Below are 24,917 nucleotides of genomic sequence, written 5' to 3'. Positions count from 1 at the left end.
CGACAGGAGATTGAGCAGGGACACAGATCCAGACCATATCAACCCTCAAGGACCTTATAATCATAGTGGGAGAAGAATAAATATGTAAATAAAAATATGCTTTTAAGCTGATGAAGTGGTATGGATGACAGGACATAGTGCCATGATAGTAATAACAGGACCTGTTTGGAGAAGGTATTCAGGGAATGCTTTTCTGACCATTTTTTATCTCAGCTGAAACTTGAAGAATGAGCGGAATCAGCCATGTGATAGCATCTTGAGAGCTTGGGCAAATTATAGATACTTCTTGTCAGCAGAAGATTTTAAATATCTCATTATTTGGGAAAGAGAGATCCCTGCAAATACCAGTTATATTTTGTCAATTTTTAACACGTTGAATATGTTTCTTTCAAAAATTAAAGTAGTTTTTCAAACAGAACTAATTCCCAAGCTTTGATATTGAAAAAAAGTGTAAAGTGATGCCAAAGTCTTCACTGCAGGTGAAAGTAATTAAAATTGCTGTTTCTTGCAGGAATCCAGAATTCGAATGTCTTAGTGACTCATGATTTTTCAGTCAATTGTAAGATCAGGGTTTATGGCGCATCTGCCCTGCTTTTCTCAGACCTGTACCTTGCCATTCCACCTCTGAGATGGGTAGTGCCCATCTCACCTATTGGTCCACCATCAACCAAGCCAGAACCCTGAATATCATCCTTGCCATCTTCCTCACCTCCCACATTTAGTCCATGGCTATAGCTGTCATTTCTGCCACCTCAATATCCCTGAAATTCATTCCTTCTTCCTCACCCTCTCTGTTCAGCCTCAGATTAGGACCTGATCTTTTGAGAGGCATAAAACTAGATTATTTTAACTGGTCTGATTTATTCCCATTTCCAGTTCACACTCATGCCAGTGCCAGTCTAATTTCTAAAACCCAAATATGATCAGGTTTCTCGCCTGTCTGAAATATTGTATTAGCTCTATCTCATTCCTTAGGCACAAAACATGACAGGCAGAACCCATCAAGAATTATTCCCGGCCTTCCATCCACACCCCTCTGTACTACCTGCAATTCCTCATGGCATTTTAGTCTCACCATCATCCCCCAGCTTCTAAGCATTTCCTACCACACCCCCTTCCCACTACTCTTCATCCTTCAAGGCAGCTCAGTACTCCTTCCTGGAATCCCCTACCCCTGAGAGCTGTCTGAGTGAGGGGTCATCAGATTCAGGTACCCGTTTTCCAAGCAGCTCTGCTTGGATATACTGTATGTATATCCAAATCAGTATGTCTAAAACTCAATCGTCACTTTCTCGGCAAAACTTGCTTCTCTCTGAGTTCTCAAGCTCCACTGGGAGGTACCACTCTACAAAGCTAAACTCTTAACCTTCATTTGCTTACTTGCACCTCCACCCAAACAATCACTAAATCCTGCTGATGCTCCCTGCCACTATCTTAGGAGTCCTTAGGGACTCCTAAGATAGTGGCACTTGTCCCCAGTGGCACTGTTTCTCATTTCTCACGTTGCTCACTGCAGCAGCCTCTTTACTGGTCTAGTTTCCCTCTAATCTTTCCACCACACAGTCAGGCCGTCATCTGAAGATTTCCATTCTCTGCTTAAAGTCATTTAGTAGCTTCTTATTGCCCTCAGGGAAGAGGTAAATCTTCTCCATGTGGCTTGCAAGGCCCTTGGAGATGTGACTGCTGCCTCCCTCTCCAGGTTCCTCTCTGCAGGATCCTTACCTCCTGTCAAATTACTTTCAGCTCTTACTTGCTGTGCTTTCTTGCCTCCAGGGCATTTATTTCATTTGTCTGGATAAGCCCTTCGTGTTTTTGAGGCCTCAGCTATCACTTTCTACAGATAAGCCTTTTTGATCAGTTCTCAAATTCAAGTCAAATGCCCCTCCCTACTTACTATGGTCTGAATGCGTCTCCCCAAAATTCACAGGTAGAAATGTAATCATCAATGTGATTATTTGGAGGTGAGTGCTTTGAGAGGTGGTTAAATCATGAAGGCAGAGCTCTCAGGAATGAGATTAGAGCCTTTATCAAAGCGGCCCTACAGAGCTGCCTTGGCCCTTCCACCTTGTGAGGATGCAGCGAGGAGGTGCCATTTATGAAATGGGCAAACTGACCCTCATTAGACACTGAATCTGCTGGTGCTTTCATCTTGGACAGCTCAGCCTCGAGAACTGTGGGCAATCAATTGTTTGGTTTTTTTTGTTTTTTTTTAAGATGGAGTCTCCCTGTCACCAGGCTGGAGTGCAGTGGTGTGATCTCAGCTCGCTGCAACCTCTGCCTCCCAGGTTCAAGTGATTCCTCTGCCTCAGCCTCCTGAGTAGCTGGGACTACAGGGGTGCACCACCACCCCCAGCTAATTTTTGTGTTTTTAGTAGAGACAGGGTTTCACCAAGTTGGCCGGGATAGTCTCGAACTCTTGACCTCGTGATCCACCCACCTCAGCCTCCCAAAGTGCTGGGATTACAGTCGTGAGCCACCGTGCCCAGCCAGCAATGAATTTCTATTGTTTACAAGCCACCCAGGCTGTGGCAGTTCGTTCTAGCAGCCTGAATGGATGAAGATGCTAGTGCTCCCCCCAGCACCTTGCACTGCCCTCATCCTCACATGGAATTATAGATACCTCCTACTCAACTGAGCTCCATGACAACAGGGACTGTTATCCTGCCCCTGCTATCCATGTGGCTGTTTTGGACAAGTTTGTTTAGCATTGTGCCTGGCACTTAGTAGACATTCACTAAGTATTTGCCAGATGAATGGATTTCTTGTGTAATTAGATAATGATAACCCTCTTAACCTAATCTGCAAATCCTTCATTAAGGATTTTCATCCCAGGATGGAAGTACATACATATGAGCCATCGTACTAGATGATATAAATGGCCCATTCAGCCTAGTGGGTTTTTTTTGTTTTTTGTTTTGTTTTTTTTTTTTAACTAAGAGAGTTAAAGCCTACTGGGGAAGGATTTGCTGACTTTCACTTTCACAAACTTTAAGGTATAACCAAGACTCACATCCATGTAGAAGACCCACATCCCAAGTGTGGGGATAGCCAAGCCTCACATTCATTTAAAAGGCTCTTCTTCAAAACCCTGCTGCATTGTCTACCTCTTGAATTTCATAAACTTGCAGTGTATGAAGAAACACTTTACATTTTTCTTCCCACTTGCTTTGCTTGGAAAAATAAAAGTAATTCGTTTTATTGAAGTGTCATTAAAAAGATAAAACATTGTACTAGGTATTTGCATTTATTTCTAATCTTTTCTAAGTGGTACATTACTTTGATTATAAATCTATGAGGGATTGTTTTGCTTTTTATTGCAATGAATTTTTAGAAATTTAAACTGTGTACTCTTACAAAAGATACGAGAGCATATTGTCAGGGACGAAGAGGTACTTGAATCTTCTCACCCACTGTCTAGAGCACTCTTGTTTTTCTAAGATCGACATATAACCAGGGATGAAGCAGGGTAAGGGATTGCTTTACTACCTGTTCTGTCCCAAACCTCACACTAGGTCTCTAATCTTACTATTTTGGAATGTCAAAGAGCACACCAGTCAGGAAGAAGGTGTAAGTACAAGACAATGGTAGCCAGAGGAAAGACCATTTGCTCCAATGCCCAAAGCTGTTTCAGACCTTTGGCACCCTTACTTTTGGAGACCCCACCCACATCTTATATTATACATAATATACCATATTAAATAAACTTAATATACTCTACTATCAGCTGATCTGTCTAGTGGACACGTTATATTTTAGATATTGAAGTTAAATATTAATTTTTAGATTGAATTTTTGGGGGAGAAATGCTTCCTTTTCTCGGTTCTGACATTTTTGTAGCAAGGTCCTCACCTTTCCTACTGGCCATCCCACCTCGGGTCTTTTTAGGGAGGGAAAGCTTTTGGGTTCTGTCTCCAGTTTACATGTTCCCTGGCCACACAGAATGAAGAATGTCCCAGAAGCGTAAGGGAAAGTCAATGAGAAAAGCAGCCTGTATATCTCCCAGTTGGGAGCACCTTCCCCATCCACCCACACTGAACTGGGAAAGTGGAAATTGAGACAGCTACCCAATGAGATTGATTTATGTCTCACACAAAGCTCCACCCACCAGAAAATGTATTTGACTACATCCTGTGAAATGCCGCTTCTGAGGGTCATAGTAGTTACATACCAGCCTTTTCACGTTTCCACTGAAAAACTTAAGGAGTTCCCTTGAGTTTGAGCAATCTATAGTATCACTTCTCCTGAAAGGTAGAGTGAGAGAAAGGGGGGTGTACTGGTTTCCTAGGGCTACTGTAACAAACTACCTCAAACTTATTGGCTTAAACTGACAGATTTCTTGTGTCACAGTTCTGGAGGTCAGAATTCTGGGAATCAAGACATTGGCAGGATTGGTTCCTTCTGACAGCTGTGAGGGAGAGGCTACTCCATGCCCTCTTCTTAGTTTTGGTGGGACATTAGTCATTTTTGGTGTTCCTGTAGTTCCATCTCCCAATCTCTGCCTTCATCTTCACATGTTATCCCAGTGTACACATGTCTGTGTCCAGACTTTTTCTCTTTTTATAAGCTCAGTCAGTGGATTAGGGCCCACCCTAATGACCTTACTTAACCTTAACCCAATCATCTACTAAAGAATCTATTTCCAAACAAGATCACATTCACAGCTACTGGGGATCATTTTAGGGGGCACAGTTCCACCATAACAGGGTGGGTAGGGATCTGTGATTTCCCGGCCAAAGGCATTATTCTATTGCTGTCTGGAATGCTATCAAAAAGTTAAATATGTTATCACATCTCTGTGCCTAGGAGTGTCTACTGACTTCTGTTATTGGTCATGTAAGATCTTACAACCCCAGGGCGACTTTCAGCCTCAAAAGAACTGGTGTCAGAGCCAGAGCTGGGGATAATGATATTTTGTTCTGATAGAGGCCCAAAGTCACTATTTGAAGTCCTGGCATAAAAATTAGTTCCAGCAGCTTTCACCTAAAGCTGGCCCAGGTCTGAAATGAACTAAATTGCATGAGCTCTATCATGTGCCCCTCTTGTAATATAAAACTCTAATAAAAGTAAATAGCAAAGTCTAATAGATAATCCTAACAGAGGAGCAAGCACTAAGGTGTGGTAGCTGAGGAACACCTAAGCTTGTGCTGTTTGTAATGCTGCCTATTAGATCCATCGCTGATCCTCCTGCCAACTCCAGTTAATGTTTCTGTCCCATTCAAGTTGAAAATGTTCAAATTCAGCTAATGTCTATGGGCATCTCCTGAAAGCCCATCACTCCTGGCCTTTTTTCCATTTTATCACATTTAATCCTCACAACTCAGAGAGGAAACTTGTTTTCTTAGCTAAGAATCAAATCCTGGACTTGACACTAAGTCCACTGTGCTGGTCCCCCCCACTATTTGATAATATTCCAAAGCAAAATACTCATGCTACTGATGACTGGGACCCCCCAGCTCAGTCACTGGGGCTAGTTTTTCCCGTCGTCTTTAGGATGGGAAGTGGAGTGGAGTTGTCAGGTCCTGTTACAAAAGTAGACTAACTGGAACTGTAGACTTTTTTCTTTAAACCTAACAGAAGGAAAAGATTGGTGAATCGAAAACTAGCATAAAAACTGCAAAAAGCCTCTGGGAAAATAGACAGTCATGAAGTCCATATATGGGAGAGAAATGTAGCCCAGAAATTTCTAGGCATATGAAAAGCACAACTGTAAAACTAAGATGTTTTAGATGGAGGAGAGCTGAGAGTTACAGGCAGTGTAGATGCTGCCTTGGAAGAGTGTCCACGCTACCCTGGACGTGGACATGCCCACCCAGTGACCATGGCAATGCAGAGAAAAAGCAATGTCAGCCTAGTAGCTTCTCCAGCCAGTGGGGTGGCTTCAGGAGAGGGCTGGGACTGGAGAGCTCAACCTTAGCAGCACATTAGAATCAGCTGGGGAGCTTTAAAACCACCTGATGCCCTTGGCCTCACCTGGAACGCACAGAATCAGAATCTCTATGGATTCAACCCACCATCAGTATTTAAGGCTGCCAGGTGATTCCAGTGTGCTGCCAACAACCCTAGGCACGTGAGAGCACACAGCAAGGGAAGAGAGCGACCTGCTGCTTCGGAGCTCTTTCTCCTCCCAGCCCAATGGTTAGGGGATTGGGAGTCAGAGAAGGGACCCAGGCAGATGAGTATGGTTGTGTCCAGCAAGATGTGGGCAGATGGAGGATCTGGGAGCCCACATTTCAATGCTGGAGGCCATCTGCCCTAAGGTCCACCTTCCCCTTCTTCCTAATCAAGATCACCAGGAGACGCACAGGCTGTAACTCCTTCTCCTGGTGTACGATATTAATCATGGCATCTTATATCCCCTGGGGAGGATATAAAGTCACAAGAAAAACCTTCTAGGCATATGAGAAAAGCACAATCTCTTTGAGATAAAGACAACAAGCAAACCAACTTTTACCTAACAATTCAGAAGTAATGCACTATATTAAGGAGAAAAAGAAAAATCCAATAAGAATTACCAGGAACTTTATAGGAAGAAGAAAAAAGAACCCTGGAACTATTATAGGACAGACAAGACCCAAGTAGATTTTAAAAAAAGATATAACGTGTCCAAATTATTGAGATAACTTACCATGGTTAACTGTAGAACTAAGGTGTTCGTTTTCCACCAGATTATCTACAATTTCAACAGTTTTAATCCAAACGTTAAAATTTTTTGAGGAGCATGACTAAGTGATTTTAAAATGTTTATGGGGGAAAAAAAAAGTTCATTACAACCATAGCTTGTATGTGAACAGGCCAACGAAAGAAATCAAGGCTTCTGTCTCCCAGTCTGGGGCTAATTTCACCCCACCTGTCTACAGCTGTGAACTGCATTTTAATAGCGCACAAAGAAATACACTGCATGCAATGCCACTCTCCTCATATCACAGAACAATTATCTTCCTCACAGGAAAGCTTAAAAGTTAACACATCAGTCTGAATGGCATCATAGCTCATTAAGTTTGTCCCTTTGACAAAGAATTTTTGTACAGAATACCACTCCAAGCGCACAGGGACGAAGGCAACGCTATTACCACAGTGGAAGAGGGGAGCACTCTGTGTAAGCAGACATGGCCAGTCCAGCCGAGAGAGCCCCCGTTTGCTGACTACCTCCATGAACATGGGCACCTACAGTGCCGCCCAAGTGCCAGAGCAGGAGTGAGTCCCGGCAGCGCGTACCAGCTCCCTAGTCCTGCTGTAGCAATGACTACAAACTGAAACGACACCTCTGCTGTTGGCTTAAAACAACACAAATTTATTACTTACGGTTTTGGAAGTGAAAAGTCCGAAGTTGGTCTCACCAGGCCAAAACCAAGGTGTCAGTAGGGCTGCGTTCTTTCTGGAGGCACTAGGGGAATAAAATGTCACTGGCCCCTCCAGCTTCTAGAAGCCGCCTACACTCCTTCGCCCGTGGTCCTGTTCCTGTATCTTCCAAGGCAGCCAGTACAAACTGAATCCTGCTCTTATTGAATCACTTTGACCCAACACACCTTCCTCCCTCTTCCACTTTTAAGGAAACCTGTGATTACATTGGGCTCACCTGGAGAATCCAGCTATGAGTCTCACCTGGAGAATCCAGACATTGGGCTCACTTGGAGAATCCAGGGCACTCTCACTATTTCCAGCTCAGCTGATTGGCATCTTTAATTCCCATCCGCAACTTTAGTTTATCCTTGCCATACAACACAACGTATTCACAGCTTCCAGGAGTTAGACATAAGCATCTTTGGGGACCATTATTCTGCTGATTACAAAATGCATCAGGTTCAAACATTTAGCAGGCTAGAGTTAACACCTTCCTTATTACTATCACAAAATGTAGAAAAGCAGTAAATAAATCATCCGGAGGTTTGCAGCTTATTTGGCTGGATCCACAACTGCCTTTCATGCCCAGAATGTTTCTAAAAGGAGAGTCTCTCCCAGTTACTCTACACCCATCCTGCCCTTGTAAAGTCACCTGGAAAACTGCAGCTATTTTTCAGAAATCCCTGTTTCCATTATACAGATATTCTGTGCGAAAGTGTTCTTTCGGTCTGACTTATTCTAATAAAGCTCCCATTTAACACACATGTATGTAACCCAGCAAATTACCTTCTCCGCAGGATATTAAAGTTAGTATGTTTTGTGCTGTATGCATCTGTGCGTGTATTATGTTTGAACCAGAATATACAATGCATCAAGGAGCTCATTCTTTATCCTTTTCCTGCATTTTCTTGTAAACTATTTGGCACATTAGATTTTTACTATGACTTTTGTTTCTTAACGAACATCTTTTAAAATTAGAAATTCCTGCCATATTCTTAGAAAAGTACTATGCAGAAGAAATTGAACTATGAAGATATGAAACTGTGGTTTTACTAGGAAACACACACATACACAGACACATACACCCAAGACATAGTGTTTGTACATCCAGGCTCAGCGATTCAGAATCTTTTTTGTGTTGCAGAGTATTGGGAGAATTACCTCTTTCCTGAAAAATGTATGTAGTCATATGAACATAAACTTTTGCACTCCTTTTCAAAGAGTTTCTGTCCCATCCTCACCCCCACTCCAGAAGTCATCTATAGGTTAAGTTGGAGGAAAAACATTCAACATCAGCACAGGTATGGGACACCAGTTAGGTGGAAACCGTGGAAAGAAAATAAGCATTGCAAGAAATAGCATAGGAAATTGTAATCTTAAAAAATGTTGATCTTGGCGTTTTGCGTTAAAGACTTGCAGTAAAAGATAACTGCTCATTAGCATTACGTTCTTAAAAGATGGTTTCTATAGCTTCTTCATTTTTATATCTCTCCTAGGGGAAGCCATGGCCAGTCTTCCCACGGATAGCGTGTAAATGGCTCTAAATGAGAAACTTATAGCCCCTGCAACACATGCACAGATAAAAGGAGGCCTGTCCCCACAAAAAGATTTCATAGGTAGGACACCGCGTGAATTCCAGGCTCCAGATCTAAGAGCCAGCCTTGAGCAGCAATGAAGCAGCAACTCTTCAAGCAGCAACTTTTCTGAAGTGAGGAAGTTTGATCCCCAAGCCTGCATACCTGATGGTGAAAGTGTGCTGAGGCTACAGAGCATAGAAAAATACAGAATACAGAGCCAGACTGTGGCTCAAAATTCTAGTTTCACCACTTACTGTGTGACATTTGGCAACTTACCTAACGTCTCTGTGCTTCCAGTTTCTCATCAGCAAACAGTGATAATAATAGCACAAACTCACAGGGTGACTGTGAGGAGTAAGTGAGCTAATCTGTATAAAGCACTTAGGATAGTGCCTGGAGCACAGTAAGTACCATATAAGTATTTGATTGTGCTATTTTTTATGATTATTATTCACTACCACAACCAAGACATAGTCCTCCCTGATGCACTGTTAGGATGTAAAGATGGAGGATTATTATTAACTAGTATATTAGAGAAAGGGCTCTGTCTATGGAGAGTCCTCAAATTAACCAGCTTTACCTTCAACTTCTATAAAGCCCTAATTTGTCAGAATTGTTAGTCTCCCAAATTTGGGAGATTTGAGCAATTTCTTGCCCTTGCCCAGATAACTAAGGTAATGAGGAAGTCTGCTAGGTAGTCATAATTGTTCTCTCCTCTTCTTTTTATGTTGCATGTGTTCCCAAAGGCCTCTGCATATGCTTATTCATTTATTCCAGAAATCTTTATTTCGTGTTTAACATTTAAATACGATGTGCCATGCACTGTCTTAGGAAAGTATCTGGTTTTATGGAGCTCACATTCATGTAAAGAGAGAGATGACAAGCAAATAAATAGACCAACAAAATAATCTCATACAGTGGCACATGCTAAAGGAGAAAAACAAATCAGAGAAATGCGCTACAGAGTGACTCAGGCAGGGTGAGGAAGGCTGACTGGGGAGAGGGCATTTACACAGATGCCAAATAAGAAGGAGCCAGCCATGGGAATATCAATAAAGAGTGGTGTGTGCCTGGCAGTGGGAATAGCAAGTCCCAAGGCCCTGATGGAGTAACCAGCTTAGAGGGTTGAAGGAGCAGAAAGCAGCCAGTCCAGCTCAAGCATAGTAAGAAAGGGAGGGAGTGAGAGGAGGGGAGGAAGGAGATGTCAGCAGGGCCACATCTCTGAGGGCCTGTAGCCAAAGTAAGGAGTTTGGATAGTATTCTAAGTGCAGTGCAGGGTCTCAGGCTCAGAGGTACACAGGTAAAGATGGGAGCCCCTTGAGGGCAGTGGGGAAGGTCTTGTGGTAATTCAGGCAGGAGTCCTAGTGGCTTAGAGTACAGAGATGGCAGTGGAGAAAGAGAAGTAGACAGATTTGGTCAAAAAGTATATTTTGCAGGTAAAATTAGGATAGATTATTAGGTAGACTTATTAGAATGCTGGTGAGTCTTTTGTAAAGGCAGGATAATGGAAAGAGACTCCTAAGTTTTTAAGCTGTATATCTGGATAGATGGTAGGACCTTTTACTGGGATAAGGAAAGTGGGGGGTGAGCAAGTGCAACCCAGAGTCCTAGTGTGACCACGTAAGGTTAGGGATGCCCATTGGAGACATCCAAGTTGAGAGGCCAAGGAGGCAGCTGAATATCTCAGTTGTTCATTAGTTACTATGACGATGCTTAGCCCTTGGGGTGGAGGTTTTGTTTGTTTTCCATTTCCTATCTCCCATTTCTATTCCTGCTTCCCGTGTGTAAGTAATATCAGATCTCAGTAATTTCCATATGCATCTCAAAGTTCTTTACAAGTAAACACTCTTAATCCTTAAAACCCAAAAAGTATGAACTACAAAATGAAAGCAATGAAAAAGCTAACTAAACTCTTTTGATGTCATGAAAAGAACACTAAATTAGGGTTCATGAGGTCCAGATTCTAACAAAAAATTGAAACACAGAAGAAAACAAATCAGATGTAGATTCGAGTCTTAGCTTGTGCATTTATTAAGTATAAGGCCTAGACCAAGTTATAGAATATCTTGGAGTCCCAATTTTCTTCATCTGTAAAATGGGAATAATAATTCCTTCCTCGTGAGTTTGTTGTGAGGATGAAATGTGCTGATGTCTGTAAAGACCTACACAGTGTCTGTCACATTGTGGACACCTGTAAATGTGGGGTTTTCCCCCACTTTTTACCCATTAAACTTACACAGAGAGCTTAACAGCTCTACCTTGACTCATTAACTATAAAAGAAAGCTGCTTCCTTAGATAATCGCTAAGCTCTATTTCATCTCTTCAAGAAAAATCTGTACAAGACCTTGAAAACAACCAGATAAACTTCTTGATTAAAGCTGCTTTTAACCTGAACTCAGTGCATCTTTCTGCAAACTAAAGGCATACTTCGGACTGGGTAAGACAGGGCCTTCACAAGCAGAAATTAAACCATAGAAATGTCTCTCCGATGTTGCAAAACAAACAAAAACTTCTCCCTCCAAATCACTAACGTTTCAGGGTATGTACAACTTTTTAGGAGATGGAGCAAATGAAATCTCATAGAGTAGCGGTTTTCATATCACTCGCTGAAAGATAGTAAAACCAAAAGCTCTTCATCTTGGGCTTCCCTGAGCTGGATGGGAAGTTTGGAGGTCTCAGCCAACCAGACTGTTGAGGGATTAAAAAGTGAAACTGTGAAGAAGCTTCTAGAATCCTAGAAGCTCAAGTAAATGGTGGGTAAGACAAAAGGGAGATACAGAAGTTTAGCTTGGGTTACAAGAAGAAGTTGCTAGTTAGGGACTTTCTGTGCCCCAAATAGTGCCCAGGAGCACTTATCTATCTGCATGATAACAATTTTTATCTAAATCCCAGAGGTGTGCATCTGAAACCCAAACTAAGAAAGATCCTGCCTAATCTCAGGATTTAGGACCAAAACAAAAAGTTGTTTGGGCCTTGTGGTACAAATAGTGTCAGTTGATCAGGACATGACCAGTGACCATAAGAGCAAGGCCAAGATGAGAAGTCCATAAGAGATAGGAATAAAGAAGAACCCAAAAGAAAGTTGTTAAAGCTCTAAACCTGTGCCAAGCTAATTGAATAATGAAAAATGTGTCTAGCCCACAGATCTGTTTTGTTTGGCTTGCACAATGTGTTTTGTTTTTTATTGTATTGAACTTGATTGCCCTCAGGCATTATCCAGTTTACCAAGCAGCACTCCTCCTACCGTCTTCTCTGCCAAACGTAGCTCAATTACATTGCTACACTGGCCCTGTAAGCATTTGAGATGATAACTATCGGTACATAGTTTATGTTTTCAGATGGATTCATTTTTAACTGTTAAACACTTGAACATATGTTGACTGCAGAGATGCCAGAAAAAGAGAGGAAGATCATAGGGGGGAAAAGTGGGAAATCGAAAAAGGGTAGGAATCCTAGCAGAACCATCTTTGAAAGAGGCACCCCCGCTCACTGCCCCCATTACAGCAGCTACAAATCATGTAGTTCAAGCGAAGTGGGTGCCTGCCACATTTCTTTCAACTAGCTTTTCAATATTTTGGGAAATTCCCAAGAATCAAAACTCAAATTCCCACCCTTCTTTGTAGCTAGGACATTGGCTTATAGCCTCAGTTCCACCAAAGAGCAGCATGCTGCCAAAACTGCAATTTGGAAAAGAGCAAAATGAACAAACAGGAGGAGCCCAGCCACCCCCATTTTTGCCAGCACAGCTGAGGTATCAGGTTTCCAGGGCTTGCATGACTGAATTCCCAGTACAGAAGTGACGCTAGTGACACTGTGGCAGGTCCTTCTGTTGTCTCGGGTGAGGCATTGATTCCATATTAACACAGACCTCTGTGCAAAGAACCGATTCCATATTAACACAACACCTGTGGGAAAAAAGTCCCAGATTTCCTATGACCACCCTTGTTCCCACAGAGAAAGTACACAGTGGATGTCTCTCTTTAGTCCTTGTTCTGCGAATCCCAATGTGTACTTTTAAGGCAATATGACATTGCACACCCATTACTCAGCACCCTTGGCACTTGACTTCATTGTCACCATCCACAGAGGAGGTCATTCAGTTTTCACTGAGGAGACCATTATCAGCCATTCTGGGAAACATTCTTGCTCTGCAGGACCCCTATCTTGGGTGATAAACTGGTTCCATATTAACAGAGACCTATGCGCAGTGGCAAGCAATGCACAGATTTTTAAACTAAATATAAAGACAATATTAAACTGGTTTTCATTTCTGTTAGCCCCAAACAAGAGTGGTTGGAGGTTTCAGCTACAGCAGAGATTTTTAGACAGAATGAAGAACTCTGGGCATTAAGGACGGCTGTAGAACATTCTTCTCTCTAATTGCCAGCTGTTAGACAATACTATATTTACTATGTAGTATTTATTTTATATTTACTATATAAGGGTAGTAATTCTCATTTATATTTCTCATAATCATCTCTTGAACGGTACACTGTTAATCCCCATTTTATGGGGGAAAAAGAAAACTCAGATTAAATGACTTGCTTAAAACCAGAGATGATCTAAATTTGGGCTTTCCCACTGCAAACTAATAACTTTTTTCTCCTATATCAGTGACTTTCCAAACATATTCTGCAGGTTCCCGGGGATCCCTAAGATCCTTTCAGGATGCCCAGGGGGTCAATACTGTTTTCAAAATATAGTCATGCATTGCTTAATGAAGGGGATATGTTCTGAAAAATGGATCATTAGGCAGTTTCATCCTTGTGTGAACCTCACAGAGTATACTCGCACAAACCAAGATGGTATAGCCTGCTCCCCCTGTAGGCTGTGTGGGACAGCCTAGTGCTCCTAGGCTACAAATCTGTACAGAGTATTACTGCACTGAACCCCACAGACAATTACAACACAATGGTAGTTGTGTATCTAAATGTATCAGAAAAGGTATAGTAAAAATACAGTGTTATAATCTTATTCTGATCTTATGGGACCACTGCTATGTGTGCAATCTGATGTTGATTGAAACATTTTTATGGATGCATGACTATGATATGATGTTATTTTCCTTTCTCCCAGTCACCCTTTTAAGAGGGTAGGAAGTTTTCCAGAGGATACATGCTATGTAACTTCACAACAGACTGAAGCAGAAGCAGATACATTTCCCTGTAAGATCCTAGTTTTCTGCTTATACCTCTGTATCCTCTGCCTCCCTAGCCTTTTTTTTTTTTTTTTTTTTTTGGAGTGATGAATTAATGAATGGTAGTGAAGGTATTAGATTGTAAAGTAACTGATTATAGACTCAACCACCTTCTCCCTCTCTAATTCCTCAAGTACCTAGCTCAGTGTAGGCTCAATTACTACTTGATTGATGGATGAAGGAACAAAACTGATCGCTATCACAGATAGAGGAGCTGCTCGATGCTTCTGGTAAGTGATAAGCAATGTGTGCACTTGCTCCTGAGTTCACAGTTGCATACCAGACAACAGACTGCCTCAGCCCCAGCAAGTCCAGGCACACCTTGGCCCAGGATGCAGAGATCACTCCTGTCTCCTTGCCTGATCCCTGTCCAGATTCTATTCATTCACAGGCCCGGCTCAGCTCCTGTGCCTTTCCCAGAGATGCCAACCCACAATGAGCCTCGCACTCCGACATAACATAGGAATTTATCGATGTCATCTATTTTGCCTCTTGATCTCATTCTGTCCTGCACTGCTGCCTTCCTAAATCAATTGTGTATATTTTGTTTTCCCTATGAGATCTTAGACATCATGATTGTATTGAACTTGGGTGATGTGTACATAGGGTTCACAGTACCGTTTTCTCTAGTTTCATGTGTTTAAAATTTTCCATAATCAAAAGCTTAAAAAAAAAATCTTAGACACCATGAAATATCTCAAAGGTCTTTTGCATTACCCAGAGTCTCACATAGTGCTAAGTACATTATAATCACTTTCATCTAAATAAATCTTAAAACTTTACAAAAGTGATTCAGACTCATTACCTCACTGCTTTTTCACCAAAGCCTTGCATGCAAATCAGAGAAGCCCTCTTTATATTATCTCCACCTTACAGATGGAAGCTTGAAAGTTAAGCAGCCTAAGGTCACCCAGCTAGTGATTAACAGAGTCTGGAGGCAAACCTGTGTCTTGTGATTCCAAATTCTGTGATTTTCCCACTATATTCATCCTCCAGTTTGCTGATACATACTTGTTTAATTTACCTGAAAGACACTTGGTGAAAAATAACGGGCCTAGATCCAGGATATGAGTCAGAACAGACAGGAATAAACCCAGGTCTCCTGATTCTCACTAGGCACCATATTCTACAGCGATCTTTTCCCTTGTGATTTTAGCTGTTAAGGTGGTCAGCTCATGTGCTGGTTATTCCTGTATGTGGCTCCCTCAAAAGAGTATACAAATTATGTATCATACAAATACCCATTTTCCGTTTTTCTACCCTATGTGGCTAATTGACAGCCTCATCACTGTGTTTTCCCAACAAAAATGAAGGGAAGCATTATGAAATTATTTAGTAATTTCAAGCTGTGTCTATAAAATGTATTATAATTCCCAACTCTCTCTTTTTTTCCTCTCTCTCATTTGTTTACCCTTCAATCCCACAAGCATTTACTAAGCTCCCAGTATAAGCAGAAGCACATTAGATTCTGGAATGTCTTACAATACAGAAAGGAAAAGATATCCCTGCTATTAATGAGATTGTCATCTCATGAATATAACGACATGTCTAGAGAAAAATTCTAAGATATTGAAAGTGTGAACTAGCACAGTATAATTTATTTATGGAGGTGTTGAAGGAATATGGAGTAAGAAAAATAGTTCTTATTGTAGAAAGAATTAATCTGGGGAAGCTTTCCTACAAGGGATGTGCCTTGAGATATGTTTTGAAAAAAATTGTAGGGTGTGGTTTGCAAACACGATCTCCATCTTCAGATTCCCAAAGCAGTCCCAAATAATTGCACAGTTAAAGTACAATAATGTGTTTTCTATGCAAATGTAGCCTCAGGACAGGTTGCCTCATTTGCCCACGCCCTCCAGCCTCCACTCCTAAGCCCCTGCTACGTAGAAATCCTGGAGCCCCTACTCACTGGTATAGCATTTCAGGGAAAGGAAAGGTATCAAAATTGGTCCAGGGCAAAAATGAAAAGTGAGTCTCTGTACCTCTCAGTAGCTGTTTACATTGCCCCTTCCCGATGGTGCTCTGGGCTCTTAGGAATAGCCCAGTATGGCGCAGCCACCATACCTCCCTCAGACCTGCATCCCTGAGCAATCTTGTATGTCTTCCCTCCTACGGCAACCTTCCTTTCCAAGGCCTATGCCCTCAGGAGTCTTCCCTGCTATGCGTCTCTGTGCTGCTGCACCATGAACTTAGGTTAATAGTGAACCCTCCAGGGAATTATAGGTACACAGAATGGGACCTCTCACTCTAAGAGAGACACTGCAGTACGATAGTTTCCCCTTATCCTTGGGGCTCACATTCCAAGACCCCTAGTGGATGCCAGACACTGTGGATTGTGCTGAACCCTATATATACTATGTTTTTTCTATGTGTACATACGTATGATAGAGTTTAAGTTATAGATTAGACACAGTAAGAGACTAACAATCATTAATAATAAAATAGAACAATTATAACAATACGCCAACCTCACTACTCTTGCACTTTGGGGCCATTCTTAGGTAAAATAAGGGTTTCTTGAACACAAGCATTGCGATCCCAGAATAGTTGATATGCTGAGATGGCTACTAAGTGACTCATGGGCACAGAGCATCTGCAGCATGGATCCACTGGACCACGGGATGGCTTACGTCCCAGGTGGGGTGGAGTAGGACAACACAAGATTTCATCACGCTACTAGAACAGTTCACAATGTAAAACTTATGAATTGTTTATTTCTTGCATTTTCCATTTAATATTTTCAGACTGTGGTTGACTGGGAAACTGAAGCCATGGAAAGGGAAAGCAAGGATAAGGGGGGGACTACTGTATACCAAGCAAGCTACTGAGACACATGTGAGGGGAGGCAGGACTTGGGGCTCCTCAAATCACACTCTGTGACTGGTTGAAAAATCTTGCTATGGGTAATATCCTCCCGAATAGTTGAAGACATAACATAAAGAAGAGAGCGACAGAGAGAGAACACCATATGACTATTGAGAAAGTCGAATAAGTATGTTAAAATCAGATTACAAAGACCCTGTAGCATGGGCTGCGTAGCTGGTAATTGCTCGAGCATTAGGGACGCTGTAGGCTCTTGTGTAATATGATGGACAAGGTGCTTCAGGATGCTGCATACAAGCGAAGCTGGAGGAAAGAGAACTGACTGCTGTGGGTCTGGACTGTGTGTGCACCTGCTGCAACCTAACTTTCCAGACACCATGACTGTTTTTCCCCACACCTTCTAGACCAGAGTCTCTGAAATGAGACATGTCACATGTAAGACTCATTCTCCAAGCTTTCAGAGAGAATCACTCCAAAATCTGCCCCCTTGATACAAATGGGAGAAAGGATACAATACTTTTAAGATGGGGCCTAATAATGTAGGACAGAGATGAGGTTTTTTTTTTTTTAATTTATTTATTATTATTATACTTTAAGTTGTAGGGTACATGTNGGTTACTGTAGCCTTGTAGTATAGTTTGAAGTCAGGTAGCGTGATGCCTCCAGCTTTAATTAATATTAGAAAATTGTATTTCTCAAAAATATTTTATGTGCAATTATCATGATTTATAATGTTAAATGGAATAGGAAGATCTAAAACATATAAGATACAAAGTACTGCATATAAAGTACTGCATATACACGTTTGTAGGTACATGTAAGTGGAAGAAGAAATGATACAAATGTAAATTATGTTTGCCCCTGGCTGGTGAGAATACATATTATTTTTCTTTATTCATTGTTACATTTTTGTACTTCCCAAACTGTCTAGAGAGAAAAGATACTATATTTATAATTTTATAGTTATTTTTATATATAAGCCATGCTTGTGACATATTATTAGATTTTTTAAAAAGATACAGAACTGTTTGTGAAAAAGAACCTCAATTCTGTTCTAAAATGTGTGCACATGGTAAGAGTGTGTGTGTGTGTGTATCTAAAACGAACAGCATCAAAAAAAGAAACAAATCTATATTCTAGATTTTCATAGACAAAAATAAATAAATATATAAATAAAATGAACAGCATCAGTTGTTAATTGTGGCTATCTCTAGATGGTGATGTTATTGGACATTTTTTAGTTATTTACCTCTCTGTGTGTTTCTTCAATTAATAAGTATAATAGTATAATCAGAAAAATATGGCATAAAAAATTAAAGCTAGATTATAGTTCTTTGTAAGTAAAGGATTAGCTATATGGGGCAATAAAACATACAAGGAACTACATAATATATACTTACAAAACACATAAGTAAGTCCAAAGGAATTTTAAATTCTCAAAGTATGTTAAGCTTTTAAACAATGTTGGTATAAAATCTTTTCAATAGCCAACATTAAGTGGTGATGCTCTTGCCTTCATATACTCAACTCCTTAATAATCATGTTTCATTTTCTGTCCAACTCCAGGTATATCGATGCCAATACCAGTCTTTGGGCTACAGGATGATTCGAAGGTCTTTAAGGAGGGGAGTTGCTTACTCGCCGATGATAACTTTGTCTTGATCGGCTCTTTTGTGTCATTTTTCATTCCCTTGACCATCATGGTGATCACCTACTTTCTAACTATCAAGTCACTCCAGAAAGAAGCTACTTTGTGTGTAAGTGATCTCGGCACACGGGCCAAATTAGCTTCTTTCAGCTTCCTCCCTCAGAGTTCTTTGTCTTCAGAAAAGCTGTTCCAGCGGTCGATCCACAGGGACCCAGGGTCCTACACAGGCAGAAGGACTATGCAGTCCATCAGCAATGAGCAAAAGGCATGCAAGGTGCTGGGTATCGTCTTCTTCCTGTTTGTGGTGATGTGGTGCCCTTTCTTCATCACGAACATCATGGCTGTCATCTGCAAAGAGTCTTGCAATGAGGATGTCATTGGGGCCCTGCTCAATGTGTTTGTTTGGATCGGTTATCTCTCTTCAGCAGTCAACCCACTAGTCTACACACTGTTCAACAAGACTTATAGGTCAGCCTTTTCACGGTATATTCAGTGTCAGTACAAGGAAAACAAAAAACCATTGCAGTTAATTTTAGTGAACACTATACCGGCTTTGGCCTACAAGTCTAGCCAACTTCAAATGGGACAAAAAAAGAATTCAAAGCAAGATGCCAAGACAACAGATAATGACTGCTCAATGGTTGCCCTAGGAAAGCAGCATTCTGAAGATGCTTCTAAAGACAGTAGCGACGGAGTGAATGAAAAGGTGAGCTGTGTGTGACAGGCCAGTTGCCATGGTAACTGTGGAGGGCACACTGAGCAAGTTTTCACCTATCTGGAAAAAAAAAATGAGAGACTGGAAAAAATTAGACCAGTCTAGTGGAACCAACGATCATATCTGTATGCCTCATTTTATTCTGTCAATGAAAAGTGGGGTTCAATGCTACAAAATGTGTGCTTGGAAAATGTTCTGACAGCATTTCAGCTGTGAGCTTTCTGATACTTATTTATAACATTGTAAATGATGTCTTTAAAATGATTCACTTTTATTGTATAATTATGAAGCCCTAAGTAAATCTAAATTAACTTCTATTTTCAAGTGGAAACCTTGCTGCTATGCTGTTCCTTAATGGCATGGGATAGAGTTGGTTACCTATATGCTGTAAATAAAAATAGCTATAAATAGTGAAAATTTTATTGAACATAATGGCCTCTTTAAAAAATCTCTTTAAAACTTACTATCGTATATATTTTGAAAGGAGAAAAAAGAGACACTAAGGTCAGTGTTACAAAATCTGTATTGCTAAGATAATTAAATGAAATACTTGACAACATTTTTCATTCCTGCTTTTTCATAGATACCATTTTGAAATATTCATGAGGTTGCTGCATTTGCTGCATTTCAAGTTAATTCTCAGAAGTGAAAAATATTTCAAATGTTATTCAATAACTATTGCTGCTTTCTCTTCTACTTCTTCTGCTTTACTCTGAATTTCCAATGTGGTCTTGTTTGATATTTGTTCTTCTAGGTAAACTAGCAAAAGGATGATTTAACATTACCAAATGCGTTTCTAGCAATTGCTTCTCTAAAACAGCACCATAGAGGTATTTGGTAACTTGCTGTGAAATGACTGCATCATGCATGCACTCTTTTGAGCAGTAAACAGTATATTGATGTAACTGTGTCAGGATTGAGGATGAACTCAGGTTTCTGGCTACTGACAGTGGTAGAGTCCCAGGACATCTCCGTAAAAAGCAGGTGACTGTCCTATGACACTCATCAGGTAAATTGATGCTTTCAGATCCATTGGTTTATACTATTTATTAAAACCATTCCGCTTGGTTCCACAATCATCTATTGAGTGTACATTTATGTGTGAAGCAAATTTCTAGATATGAGAAATATAAAAATAATTAAAATAAAAATCCTTGCCTTTAAACAAAATGGTTCAGCCAGGCACGGTGGCTCATGCGTGTAATCCTAGCACTTCAGGAGGCTGAGATGGGAGGATCACTTGAGGCCAAGAGTTCAAGACCAACCTGGGTAAAAAAGTGAGACCTCCCTGTCTTTACAAAAAAAAATTAGCTGATCCTGGTGTGGCACACAACTGTGGTCCCAGCTACACGGGAGGCTGAGACACAAGGATCACTTGAGGCCAGGCGCTCAAGGCTGCAGTGAGCCAAGTTCACATCACTGCCATTTCCTCCTGGGCAACAGAGCGAGACAACTACCACAAAAAAAAAAAAAAAAAAAAAAGACTAAACTGAAATGGTCTTAGTCAAAAAATATAAACAGACTTATTTTTAGAATCCTTTCAACTTATTTCCTTCTTACCTGGTTCAGAAACAAGTTTGTTTCAACTGTGAGAGTAGTTTTCAAAATAAGTTTTCTTGATTGGTTACCAACAAACAACAAACAAACAAAGGAGGGGGAAAATATCACTTGAGGCTTAACATTGCAATTAATTTAGAAATATACACCTCAATCTCAAACCAATTTATAACTACCATAGTTTTGAGCAAAATTTTTCTTTTATTTCTCCAAAAACTCACTCATTTCAGTATTACTCATTGGCACTGGGCTCCCTAATTGAAAAGCAGATATTATAATATTTCGTTGAAGTTGTTACTGAAGAGAAAAAGAGATTAACAACAGTTAATCCACTTTGATATTGTAACACTCAAGGTTAAATTACATGTTGTTATTGGAATCAGTGTTAGATATGTGATTACAATGCTGAAGCATTTCTATTGAATGAGAAATAGTTTTTGCCGTAAACCTTTGGAAAAAGCTACAGATCTGAAAACTAAAGAATGTGGGAAGTGTCACTGTGTGATTTGGAAATGCATAAATTCTAATTATGTCCTCATAGATATGTTGAAAGATAGTTCACTATTTCGAAGATAGAATGTGTAAGATGCTGCTAGTACCAAGGCTGCATTTGAACTGAACTACTCCATGATTATACCATACTAACTGATAAAAATATAAATGTTAAAATGTCTGTGCTCTAATGTATTTTTGCCTTCACTTATAACACTGCACATTTCATTTTATATTAGGGAAAATATTACAGATTCTACCCCCATATACTCAATCTTGATCAGAATGAACATTAATGTTGCCTGATTGATAGATGTCTTTTGACTACCTATATATTACAAATGTATATGTGTTTTTTATTCCATAAGTATCTATTCAAGTGTATACTGTATAGGCAAATGTGTAGCTGTATATATGTACAGACATGTTCTCATGCACTTTATTCAATATTTATATATTTATATGGAGGAAAAGCAAGTCAATGAAAACACTCAGTATATACACACGTGTGCATGTTTGTATCATGTTTATTTAAATGTGAATTCATGTTCTAATATTTCTATGACCTTCCATTGCTGCAAAGCAGATTAAAGTGTAACAAAAATATCAGCTCTTTAAATAAACTGGAAGTTAATCTAATTTTGTGGAAGAACTTTAAGACAAGTCTATGAGGATGGTGAACACAATGGTCCACATATATATTTTCTTGATCCTAAATAAAATGGCACCTTTGGGCCCTTTGTTTAGTTTGGCGATTTTCTGACTACTATGGCTTTTTAAACAGACTCACACCTAAGTGAAACACAGTTGTCAAATGATTTATGGATCTGTGATTAAAGGACTCACTTTTAATCAATACTATCAAAACGGGGTAACAAACCTTGCTCCACTTTAAGTTGAATGATAGATTCCTCTATATTCAAAAAAAAAGCAATTAACTGCCATAATTAGGGAAAACTCAGTGTAAAGCATACTTCATCTACTTGGCTACAGCGCCATCTCATGGTAATTTTTTAAAGTGCTCCCATAGCCAAATTGAACTAAGTCACTGTACTGCTTTTAGAAAAGGGTGCTTCTCCCATTTGTGCATCAATGAGACACGTCAATGAGACATATTTACAAAGTGCTAAATTATTCTGTGCCATATGTAACAAATACAGTGAAGATTATTTTATGAACTTATTTTAATCAAGGTGATGCTAAAAGTTTTTCAAGAAAGGATAACTGTAAATAAAGTATACTCAAAAATGAATGCAATTTGGTGTGAGTCCATAGCTGTGTCTTCTAAAGGGAATTACCCCAAATCTTCCAGGTCATCAGACTCAGAACTCCAGGTATCATCCTGATATTTGAGAACAAAAAAGCCTGTGCTTCTGGAAGTCAGCCATGTCACAGAGCTAGGACCCATCCAGTTGGATTAGCTTTATCGCCATTATCCAGTTTCTAGTTATCTGCAGTAGAAATATGCTCCATGTTTGATCACTATGTCTGGTTCCACAAAGCCTAGGAACATAGAGAACAACTTCAGTGCCCTAAGAGATGTGCACAGGTGCTCGTGGTGTACACCAAGACATGCACACAGGTGTGCATATGCACAGATGCATTGACATACACACACACTCTCTCTCTTTCACAGATCATTTTGGGAATTAAAGTAAACCAAGGAGGCATGGTGTCGTTTAACAGTTACCCTCATTCATCATTTCATCTTTAACTGCAGGGAAAGTATATTGAGTGCCTATTGTGTGCCAGGCGTTAAGCTGGTTGCTTTGCTTCGTTACCAAATGGAATTTTCACAACAGTCTCACAAGGTAGAATTATTTTTCTTTTTTTACAAATGAAGGAAACTGAGATTCAGAGCAGTTAGTAACATATTCAAAGTCACACTGCTGGCAAGAAAATTGGCAAGTTTAAGCCTGGGTCATCTGACTCCAAAGCATAAAATATTTTCCCAACCTCACACAGTGCAGGGGAAACATCACCTGTCAAAACCACAATAGGAGAGTTCCCATGTTGGCTTCTCCATTCGCTGCGTAAGTGAGTTGGAACCAGTCTCTTAACAACTCTGGGCCTTCACTTCACTGTCTGTGAAATGGAGCTGCTGGTACTCATCCTGGCTAACTGACAGAGTCGCTTAGACAAGATCATGCCTATGGCTGTGCTCAGTAACTTGTAAAACACCATGTAAATGTAATCAGGGTGTTATTAGAAAGGAAAAACTCCAAAGCCTCTGTAAATCATTAGCCATCAGAGCAAATTCTAGCCAAAACTGTGGGATAGGCAATATTATAATTCAGCAGCTTCTGCTACTCTCTTGGTGTTTCTCTTTTTCAAAAAGTTTACTGCTGCTTTGTCCTCACCTTAATGCAGCTCTCCCTTCTTTGGTGCTCTTTCTTATGACTGACATAAAAACTTTTCCATCCCATGTGCCATTCCCTTGAGTGTCAACTCTCTGGAAGACTACTACTAAGTAACTGAAGTTGATATGCTACTGTGTGTCACTGACATCTCTTCAGCAGCCCACCATGATGAAAACCCAAAAGGCAGAAATCAAAGGAAAAATGTTAAGCATGAAGGAGACAAGTGAGAAGAAAATTTGGGGATGAGAAATATTTTCTTGGTATCCCTCAAATGACCAACAACAACAACAACAACAAAGTACCTTCAAACACTTCATAACTTATATGAAGTGTTATAACTTAATATTGAATTTAATCCACAATAGTAATGATGATTTTGAAAGAAACATTCAAGACTTTGAAGATTTCATTCTAAACTGAGAACATTAATGATGTATTTGTTCCAGCAAATATGCAATGAGACAAGACTTCTTTGTGAATTTCTGATTATTTTGGCATGTGGCTTGCTAAAACAAATGTTTTACTTTTTAAAAAAATTTTTCCTTAATAGTTTACACACCAATCTTAACTCTGACCTTATTTTTATTTATTTTTTTATTTTTATTTTTATTTTTTTGAGGTGGAGTCTCACTCTGTCATCCAGGCTAGATGCAATGGCGTGATCTCACCTCACTGTAACCTCCGCCTCCTGGGTTCAAGCAATTCTCCTGCCTCAGCCTCGTTAGTAGCTGGGATTACAGGCACGCACAACCATGCCCGGCTAATTTTTATATTTTTAGTAGACATGGGGTTTCACTGTGTTGGTCAGGCTGGCCTTGAACTCCTGACCTCGTGATCTACTCACCTCAGCTTCCCAAAGTGCTGGGATTACAGGCATGAGCCACCACGCCCGGCCCAACTCTGACCTTCTTTTTTGATATTAACACCAGTATGTCCATCTCAGCCAATGTTTTATGGGAAGTCTTCATACCCAATTGGAACCTTTTTTCACGTGGCCCAATCACAGCAGAAGACAGACAGAAAACCGAGTTCCAGCCTGCTGCTGTTGTCTGACCTTGGACAAATCTGAGCTTTTCCTCCTTGAAGCATATAATACAGGACTTAGGGTCAATGATCTCAGCGAGGAGTCTCTTCTATGTCTATGTTTATCTGAACACTAGAGAGTCCAGGCAAGGCCTTGTTGAACCAAGGCACAGCTTCAGGTGC

At 40.3% G+C, this 24,917-nt stretch overlaps 1 protein-coding gene and 1 long non-coding RNA gene across 3 annotated transcripts in view; one reads left to right on the top strand and one right to left on the bottom strand.

Moving 5' to 3' along the window:
- The window catches only part of HTR2A (5-hydroxytryptamine receptor 2A), a 58,185-nt gene extending 35,440 nt beyond the window's left edge, over window positions 1-22,745 (top strand). The window contains exon 4 of one of the 2 annotated variants that reach the window (XM_025364858.1): window positions 18,506-22,745. In XM_025364858.1, coding sequence (XP_025220643.1) covers window positions 18,506-19,308 — 803 coding nt within the window. In that variant the 3' untranslated portion in view covers window positions 19,309-22,745. The remainder of the gene's footprint in view (window positions 1-18,505) is intronic. The other variant, XM_025364859.1, reaches the window with a different exon arrangement.
- On the bottom strand, window positions 3,226-7,389 carry LOC112611174. The gene is made up of 3 exons (XR_003116559.1): window positions 7,303-7,389; window positions 5,425-5,567; window positions 3,226-3,433 (listed from the first exon to the last, which is right to left on the bottom strand). It is a non-coding gene; the product is annotated as an uncharacterized LOC112611174 (long non-coding RNA).
- Window positions 22,746-24,917: the final 2,172 nt, after the last annotated feature.

Source organism: Theropithecus gelada, chromosome 17, assembly GCF_003255815.1.
Source record: "Theropithecus gelada isolate Dixy chromosome 17, Tgel_1.0, whole genome shotgun sequence".
Classification (NCBI taxonomy): domain Eukaryota; kingdom Metazoa; phylum Chordata; class Mammalia; order Primates; family Cercopithecidae; genus Theropithecus; species Theropithecus gelada.
The sequence above is the reverse complement of the archived record's forward strand: the minus strand, read 5'-3'. Positions and strand labels throughout refer to the sequence as shown.